The following is a 9258-nucleotide window of genomic DNA, read 5'->3' as shown; positions in this document are numbered from 1 at the left end:
CCTACTGCACGGAAGTGATACGAGACCAGTCGCCAAAGTCGCTCACCCATCGATGGTACACCATCCTAGAGTTTGTGAGCAAGTATTACGATCATCTCAATACACTCATATACCGGTGCCCAAGTGGTGGATAATCTCTGAGCAATTAAGTTGTTCTATATGTTGGTCATTTGATCGGATATGCTATATGTGTTGACCATGTCCTATTTTGCTAGCCCTTCCATGCGGTCACATTGTACTTGAAGTTGGAGAAGAAGAACTTCATCCTCATTCATTGTTTGCTTGAAGTTGAATGGGCAACCCAAGTGGCTTCTATCCAATGCCAATACTGTCAAGACTGCCATGTTGGAAATGAAGATGAAGATGGCAATCCAATCGATCCAACAAAAGGAGAGACGGCTAAGAAGGTCAAAAGGGGGATCCCGGGGAGGAAGAGAAGCGAGAAGGGGCGGTGATCAAGATGACATAGAAGTTTGAGGGCATCATGGACAAGAAGGAGGCATTTGGCAAGCACCTTAACATCAAGGAGGAAAAGAAGGTAGAGAGGATTGTCATCTTCATGGCGACAACAGAGAAGAAGATCAACCTCGAAGAGAAGAAGGTCATACTCAAAGACAAGAAGATCAAGCTCAGAGAGAGGAGGGTTGAGCTCACAACCACTTCGGAGGAAAACCAAAATGTTGATCATGAAGATGGATGAGTTGGATCCCGACGCGGCGAAGATCGTGCATGTCGTTTGTGCAATGATGTTGAAGTGCTTGGCGATAGAGATGGAGGATGCAGAAGCTGCAGAAGAGCCGGTGGCGGAGTGATGAGGGAGGATGCACAAACAACCAGTCTGGGAGGGCAAAATTTGCACGGACTACCTGGCATGTTTGTGATCGAGCGCACGTGAAAACTTATGAACACCCGCAGTTTGTTGGTTGTGATGATTTCATATGTTTGATCGTATCCAGATGGGACCAAACAAGGCAGACCTTTTGGGTACTTTGTTGGATGGCCAGCTCCCGTATCCATGTCTGCAGACGCATCCATGAACGAACAGTGTGTCCGTCTTGTGACATTGGTGTTGGTTTCCTTTGGAAAAAACAAAATTGCACCAATATCAGTTCAAGAAACCAGAGTTGTTCCTAAACCACCTGCTCCGGTTACTCAGTGGCTAAGCCAGTGGCTCAACATGTCTCCAGCTGAAGCTACCTGAGAGGACGCCGACTTCATCAAACATACATCTCCTGAATTCTTTAACCAGTCCATTTGTTCTTGGTTTCCCCCACTAGATCCTCGAGGACAATGCTCGTCTTCTAGGCGGAGTGACTGTCATGACCTACATCAAGCCTACACTTCGCCTACTTGGACGAAACTGAAGAATTCGACAGTTGGACTGAAGAAGAGGCGAACCGGTGCGCTAAATTGATGGACGCTCAAAGTATTCTCTCTCCAAAGTGGCGATCAACGGCTCTCATCGACCAGGCCAAGCCAACGATAAACGTTTCTAAAAGGAAAAAGTCCAAAATAAACCTTGAAGTTGTAGACGAAAGCTAAACCAAACCCTGAACTTTGAATCCCGGAAATTGGCACTCTGAACTTGTAATCCCGGTCTATTTTGAACCCTATACCTGTTTGACACACTGGGAATACTACAATCCCGGCCGGGATTACCAGCTACTCTCACGGACAAGAATTTGGGCCGGCCCACTATAAGACAACAAGAATTCGTGAGGTTTAAAAAATGTCCGCGCATTTCTAAAATTGTTTAGAAGTTAAAATGTTCCTGTTTTCTATTTTTCGCACAAATTCAATTTTTTTGTGTTTTTTAAAAACTGTTTGGAATTTTGAAACTCTATTAGCATTTAAAAAAACTATTCATGATTTCAAAAAAATCACATTTGTCAAAAATATTCAGAATTCCAACAGTTTTTCACATGCTTTGAAAAATGTTTTGTATTTTCAAAATTGTGTCACATTTTTTAAATAATGTTTTTGGAATTTTGTAAATTATTTCATAAATAATGTATTTAAAAAATGTTTCGGATTGTTGGCAATGGACTCGACTGGGCCAGCCCACTAGACATGGCGAGTTTTTTTTTCCTTAACACATGATGTAAAACTTCTTTCTTTCTTTTTCTTAACGGGTGACGTAATAATTCCAAAACAAAAAACATGCCGTGGAGTCGAACTTTGGACCTGGTAGCCACTACAACAGACGACTATGACTGACATAGTCAGAGGCCCGAAATATTTAATCAGAAACCAAAGCGTTGAACTTTGAAAACATTTTTTAGAGGCAAACAAGTATTAAAAACGTATTTATTTATGAAATCTTTGAACATTTTATAAAGTGCGAGCACTTTTTGAAAATTTCGAGTACTTTAAAAAAGCCAACAACTTTGAAAAAGCGAACACATTTATAAACATTTTTTGCAACCTGAACAAAATTTTAAAATGCAATCACTTTTTGAAACATAAATTTTTTCTGCAACCTGAACAAAATTTTATAGTGTGGACATTTTTTGATACCATGTATTCAAAACTTTGAAAACATTTAGTTTAAATGTACATAATGTATTTGAAAATATCAAAAGTTTATCCAAAAATATTTAATGTGTGCGTTAAAAATGTACATTGGGTACTGATAAAATTTAGACATGTATAAAAATGAAAAAAGAAAAGAAAACGAAAAAGAAAGAAACTAAGAATAACCAGATTAGTGCGTGTGCGTGAGTAACTGCGCTACTGGGCCGGCCTAATTCAGCAAATCCCGGCTAGGTCATGTCAAGGTTTAAAATAGACCAGGATTAGAGAGTTTGGTGTGCTCCTTTTAGAGATTGAGAATTTAGGGTTTGATTTAGCTTTCACCTACAAATTGAAGGTTTGTTTTGGACTTTTTCCTTTCTAAAAAATAAAAATAGAAACAACGATAGACAGAGACGTTCATAGGCTCCGTGATTGCTGGCACCAACCAGCCATTAAACCCAGCCGCATCCGGTGGGTCGGCTTTATCTTCTCCTTCCCCAAGTGTAAACCCTAGCTACTTGTAGCCAACTCTTTAATTCAGGGTATCCGTGAGTGGATTGATCGGTCAATATCGTGCTATTTCCTCTGATCTGCTGATTGATCCTCTAGATCCAGCCTTTGGACCTCTGTCCCTAACGCGTGCCCGATCCGATCGATCTGCAGACTCAGAATCGATCGATGGGATCCTTCCTCTCTTCGGCTGCCGGTGCCGGTGCGGCGGGCGAGGTCGATCATGGCGCACGCTCCCTCTGCTCTCCTACCATAAAGGAGTGCACCCGCCGTATGACAAACCAGGAGCTAGCTCGGTTAGATGGATACGATCCAGTAAGCTTCCAAGAACTCATGGCCAGAGGAAATGCTGGCGGCCCCACGTTGTTACAAGAGTACGTTCGTCCTACCTACACGCTCATTACCCCAGTCCCCAGCTAGTTAGCTACTCCCTCCATTCACAAATAGTATAAAATGTTTTAGATATTTCAGTATGACTATATACGGATTGAAATGAGTTAACAAATACACTGAAATGTGTATATACATCCAATTCAGAAAAAAATATATTTCAGTATGGACTACATATAGACCGAAATGAGTTAATAAACACATTAAAATGTCTCTATATACATCTGATTCAGAAAAAAGCTACTCCCTCCAGTCCAATAGAGCTACGTCAGTTAATTTGGATCGAAGGGAGTAGTAGAACATCTTATATTTGTGAATGGAGGGAGTACCTGATTTCTTCTTTCCTATACATATACTTATTTGAATAATTGTGTTGAATAACGAACGAATGATACGATCATGTTTACTTTTTGTTTTGATTGACAGCGAGGCTGACTCCGCCGCCGTTTGTAAGCTTGTCCACTGCGCCCTCAAACACTACAACTCCAAAAACCGGGTAGGTACTCCCAACAACTCAGGGGACCTAGCGGCTTCCCAATTCTTGATCTTCGGTTTCGATCCTCTTGGATGTGCATCATGTGCTAGTACTGGCTTGACGCAGGGCGACTTCGAGTATCCCGCCGAGCTGACCACGGAGATGAAGGCCACTGGTATCAGTTTCAGGGAACGTTTTTGGTACCATGTTGGCTTCTTGGCGCGCCGGAGGAATGCTGGCGCTGATGATGAGTGGCAACACTTCTTTGCCGAGCTACGCTTCAATGAGTGGACCCGCAGACCAAATGTTCAAACATGCACCATCTTAGGTAGATAATCAACCATACCAGCTAACCGTGCTGTATATACATAATATATATGCAATTTGATCAACCCTAGCTAATTCTCTGTATGTCCTTCACTATTTATGTCGACAGAAAAGCCGTTGTGCCGCTTCAGAAGCAGGTGTGCTTTTTGTACAGATGGGTCTAAGATTTTGCACCCAAGTGATATGGAATTTGCGTGTGGAAAGGAGGGGCACGAAAAGGAATTCTTCAACAAGAAAGATATGCAAGTGTGGCCGATTGATCCTATGAGGCATGCATCACGGACGTAGGATACTTATGGTTTTCTTTGTATTTGTCATCCTTGTTGTTTAATTTCCTGGATCATAAGAGAAATAAATTATTGTCCAAGCTTCACCGTGCACAGGATCCTTGCTTTTTGAGCATGAAAGACGTCTATAAAATTTGAGCAGTTGGAGAACTAAATCAAAATGTATGCTGTAAGCTAGATCACCACAATCCATATGCTGACCCTCAGATACTCTGTTCAGGATTAAACTTTGGCCATTGGACATAGGTGGCATATGGAATCCATAAGGTGACCCTCAGATACTCTGTTCAGGATTAAACTTCAGTGCTATAGGCTTCTATGCTTAGCGATTGAAAAATGAAAATGGAACAGAGATTTAAAGTATTGGACATCAAGTTCTTGTATGCCTGTGTCAAACCAATGATAGTTGTCCTCTACCAGGTTTGCTCAAACATCAGCATTTCTTTACATCGTTTCTAGTATCAAACACCAATCAAGCAGGACAAAGTATTGAACTATATCAACTGCAAAGCACTAGTGTAATGATGAATATGCACTTGCCATATTTATAGAGTTTTCCCTTCTGCTCAAGTGGAGCAAATACGGTGTGTTGGTTACACATTTAGTCCATGGTGTTGCTTTTCTTTTTTGGTCTTATAAAGCCTAATCTGCTCGCAACTTGCATTCCTTAACTGCTTATACATGGTATACAATATGTTACTGGTGAATGTTTGTAGGGTTGAGTTTCTAGATTAGTGGATATGTGGTCCAGTGATTTATATTTTATCGACTATTCTAGATTAGTGGATATATAGTGCATATTTGTGATTCTTGCTTTGACATGTCGACTCAGTTCAATACTACTCGGGATAAATACTCTGTTTTCTTTGTGAAACAAAACAAAACAAACTTGTTCTTCATTGTTCTGTTACTGTGAAATCTTGAAGTTAACCCCATAAAATTTTTGGACCAGTTTTAACTTTTAACATCAAGTTGTTCAATTGATGTACTGAAATAATTTAATTATTATCTTTTGGCCACTGACTTGACATACCTTCTCTTTATTGCTGATGTGCCCAACCTTCTTGCTTTAGGTTTACACCTTCATGTTTCTGTTACGAATAATTCCACTAGTGAAATAGTGACAGAACTTGATGAATTGTATTTCCCATACCTGCATGTCCGGATAATAAAGATGCAAGGCATGTTAAGACATATGATGTTGCACTGAAGGAGAAAGGCTTTGTTGACGGTCTGCGGTGTCATAATTATTGGCTAGGAGACAGCTAAGAAAGTTTTGGAAGCTACTCTCCAACCCTCACCCCTAAAAAGAAAGGAAAACCAGTTACAACTAACAGGGCACTGCACCCACACAAAAGTATGCCTGCATGTGCAAAACAATGTGTGCACTTACTGGAAAAGAGTTTCAATCATCCTTTATGTTGTTCCTTAAAGTTGAAATTTTCAGTAAGTTATTCGTTGCTCTTGACAGCTGGTAAAGCTGAATCTCCTACCTGATGCATCTGGTTCATTTGTTGAAATCCTTCAACGGTACCCATTGTGGACTTCTGCATGGTTCACCAGAAGGATTTTCAGTCAATGTTGCATCAGCTAATGCCAGTCAGGTGGATATCTTCATGGGATCCCCCTCTTTCCCTTTGGGCAAATGTCACCTCTTCGAGTAGGAGATGAGGTATTGCCAGTGATGAGATGACATGCTTATTAAACATTTGTGTGTGACTGACAGAATACCACTTCGGGGTATTCATGTTTTAATTCTTCATCAAGACAAATGATTTATTTTTGCGGCAAAACACAAATGAATTTGACTTCACATCAATTTTAGCTTTCCACTTTAATTTGAAATACCGGCCCATTATGTGTTTGCAGGTCCTAACTCAACCTGACCGCAGCTACCATTATCTGTATCAGTCTGCATTTCGTTTGTCTTCAGCAAGATGCTCTTCGGGTCCATGCGTCTCGGGTCATATGACTGGGCTAGAAGTAACGCGGAGACTTGATGCTAATACACTCGTGACCTCAGATGGTAAGTGGGAAGTTCCATGTTTTTGGTTTTCTTCTACGGTTCAAGTTCCCATTATTTCTACACATAGCTAAATGACAGTCGACTAAATGTCAAATTGAGGGCAGTCGATTTTTGAGAGTTCGCCGGAGAAAGGCCGGAGGGGAGGAAGGAGAAGGAAGGGATCAACGAAGGGCTACCCCATTACCTATCTTAGGGTTTAGGGTGAGGGTGGTGGTGGACGGCGGTGGTGGTGGGGGGGGGGGGGGGGGGGGGGGGGGCTTCGCCGGGAAAAAAAGGGGACACGGGCGGGGCTAGAGGGATGGCTAGCAGCGGCGGCAAGATCGGCGGTGGGGGGCGGTTCAGGGGAGCGCGGTGCGGCAAGGTGGTTGAGGGAATGCCCGCGGCCCGGCCGGTGGTAGCAGGTGGCGAGAGGAAGACCGAGCATGATCTGTTTCTGTTTTCAGGAGGAAGAAGACGTGAGCATCGCCGTTCGTTTGTCATCCAACGGCTCAAAATGGTCCCAATTCAGATTTTCAGGCGACTTACGTTTAGCCAGTCCCGAGTTTTTCTTCCGACGCAATCTGCTCTTAGCCTTGGATTCAGTCTGAGAAGTCAATAATCAAAATGACGAGCGGCATTTTTCCAACGTGAGGATGTAAACCTGAAACTAAAGAACATTCATGATGTTCCATGATGTTGCAGGGCTTCTTTGTTTATTCTTTGGGCATCATCGTCTGTGAAGCACATCACAGTGAAGCAGTGACTCGATCGCCTTTTGCTGCTTTTGGTGAGTTACTGTACTCATCCACCCTCTTTTTTAGAGAAAAGGCCATAGCCCGACTTTATAAATAAAGCCACAAGGCAGAGTCACAAACCCAAACACCAACAAAAGGGGAAGCCACCAATAATTCACGATAACAGAACTAGGGACCAGGATCACGAACGTATGTGGGGTACATGGCAACCTGCCAGACACGGCACGCAGGCCGGATGAGATAAAAGATAAAGCCACCAACAAAGACGAAGAAACATCAACAAGCTAGGTCAGACTTCGGGATCCTGCCCAGAAATAGAAGACACCAAGGCCCGAATTTTAGAGATGAGCAGGTCCAGCGCTCCCCGGTCGTCCTCCTTAGTCAATGATCTCCACTGCTGCAAGAAGATACAAGATTTGAAAAGAAAGTCAGCAGCCTTAGTTCAAGCAGTTAGGACTTAGACACCACGATCATTGCCCAATACAGTCAGTGATGCCAAGTTCAAGCAGAAATGGTGTGAGTGTGATTCAAAGAAAGTTAAAGTGACAAGATTCATTTCAACACAGTGAAGTACAGTACACAAACAGCCCTGGGGGTTTCTCCTCCTTTTCGAAAAGAAATACTAGTAGTAGGACACAAACTACACACATATCGATGGTAACTACAGTACAAGCAATGCAACGAGCATGTTATTCTCAACACACTGAAAAAAGAGGCTGCAACCCGGCAAACCATGTGTTCGTTCATTTCATGCACCGGCGGCCGCCGGACTCACGTAGACGAATGCATCCAGCTCGAGGACGGCGCTCCCCCCCGCGCCAGCTCGCAGTTTTCCAGAGCACGTACCCCGTCGCCATCCTGAAAACCCCGGTCCCGCCAACCACCGCCAGCTCCCGCTCCGGCATCATGACGTTGTTGCGGCCCATCACCACCAGCGAGCTCCCGTTGTAAGGCCCGTCGGCGAGCAGGACGTTCATGGTGAGGAGCATTGCGGGGTCGCCCTGGGATGCTGTCACGTAGAATCCCTGGGCACGCCTGACGACTCTCGAGGCCGGCGTAGGGCCCTCCGTGAGGCGGTCGTCCATGACCATTGTGTCACCGAACCGGGCGCTGCCGCCGGAGCCCTTCAGCGGCTGGCCGGTCCCGTTGGCGATTAGAACGGCGGTGGGTTTGGGGCCGGTGCTGGAGTCGTGCATGTAGAAGTGGAGATGTTTGGGGGCATCCTGCGTGCCCACGCCGTGGGCGGCGGAGGCAAAAAGGACGGTGGCCATGCCGGCCGTGAGTAGCGTGGCTAGAGATGCAGAGGTGAGGTGGGAAGCCATGTTGAGCATGCATGGGAAGAGGGCCGGTGTGTCCATGTCCTTAAATAGTGTAAGCCACCAAAGGTCGATCATTACTCGTCGGCCAACTGATCTTTTGCAAAATCGGCCTAGTCGCGAGCAGTTGGATCGGCACGATCGCGCGGCCCAGCATTGCGGCTCCCCTTGCAACATGGCGCGTGCTGCGAAGCTCCTTTGCAAGATGGCGCATGTTGTGAAGCTTCGGTGTTGCGTTATCGGCAGTAGGAAGGAAATTTGTTGCATGCAAGGACGGGGGCACGCAGATCTTGGGCCGTCTATCTGCGTCATGATTCAGAAATATGGTTGTGTATATGGCCTATTTCCTCTAGTATAGCTCCCTCTATATGTCTGTAATGCCTTCGTAAATGTGGAAATGATACAGCTGTTCGTGTGGGGTCAGATTGGTGGTTACAGATATTTAGATATACATTGGATGCACGAAGTAATGTACTCATATATAGTGCAAAAATGATTCGCTCTGTCTTCGTCTAGTTCTTCTTTTGGTGTTTTTAGTGTCTCTGTTCTTGTACTCGCCTGTCGGACCAGCAACCGTGTAATGTAAAACAAAAAGGAGATGACCGTTGCTGTTCTAAGCAATTGAAAGAGGAGCATAGGCATATCAAAAGCTTTTACTCATAAGGTTAGTTTGAAATTT

At 44.1% G+C, this 9258-nt stretch overlaps 1 protein-coding gene and 1 pseudogene across 3 annotated transcripts; one reads left to right on the top strand and one right to left on the bottom strand.

Annotated features, from left to right (window-relative positions):
• The first annotated feature begins 2962 nt into the window (after positions 1-2962).
• Positions 2963-4596, top strand: LOC123098320 (uncharacterized). Of its 3 annotated transcripts, none has more exons than XM_044520287.1 (5): positions 2969-3062; positions 3178-3398; positions 3841-3910; positions 4016-4217; positions 4326-4596. In XM_044520287.1, the coding sequence occupies exons 2-5, from the start codon at positions 3193-3195 to the stop codon at positions 4502-4504; spliced, it is 657 nt and encodes a 218-aa protein (XP_044376222.1). In that variant the 5' UTR covers positions 2969-3062; positions 3178-3192; the 3' UTR covers positions 4505-4596. The 3 variants fall into 3 exon arrangements, with proteins under 3 accessions (XP_044376219.1, XP_044376222.1, XP_044376220.1); XM_044520285.1 differs by having other exon boundaries at positions 2969-3078; XM_044520284.1 differs by having other exon boundaries at positions 2963-3398.
• A 3193-nt stretch (positions 4597-7789) lies between these two features.
• LOC123098319 (pterocarpan synthase 1-like) lies at positions 7790-9021 on the bottom strand (annotated as a pseudogene).
• Between the last annotated feature and the right edge of the window lie 237 nt (positions 9022-9258).

Source organism: Triticum aestivum, chromosome 4D (assembly GCF_018294505.1).
Source record: "Triticum aestivum cultivar Chinese Spring chromosome 4D, IWGSC CS RefSeq v2.1, whole genome shotgun sequence".
NCBI classification, from domain to species: Eukaryota; Viridiplantae; Streptophyta; class Magnoliopsida; order Poales; family Poaceae; genus Triticum; species Triticum aestivum.
This window is presented reverse-complemented; position numbering and strand designations above follow the sequence as displayed.

Coding starts and splice junctions, on each gene's coding strand:
- LOC123098320 (XM_044520284.1), top strand. CDS start 3,193: ATGGGATCCTTCCTCTCTTCGGCTGCCGGTGCCGGTGCGGCGGGCGAG. Junction 3,399..3,840: donor GGCCCCACGTTGTTACAAGA/GTACGTTCGTCC, acceptor TTTGATTGACAG/CGAGGCTGACTCCGCCGCCG. Junction 4,218..4,325: donor TCAAACATGCACCATCTTAG/GTAGATAATCAA, acceptor TTATGTCGACAG/AAAAGCCGTTGTGCCGCTTC.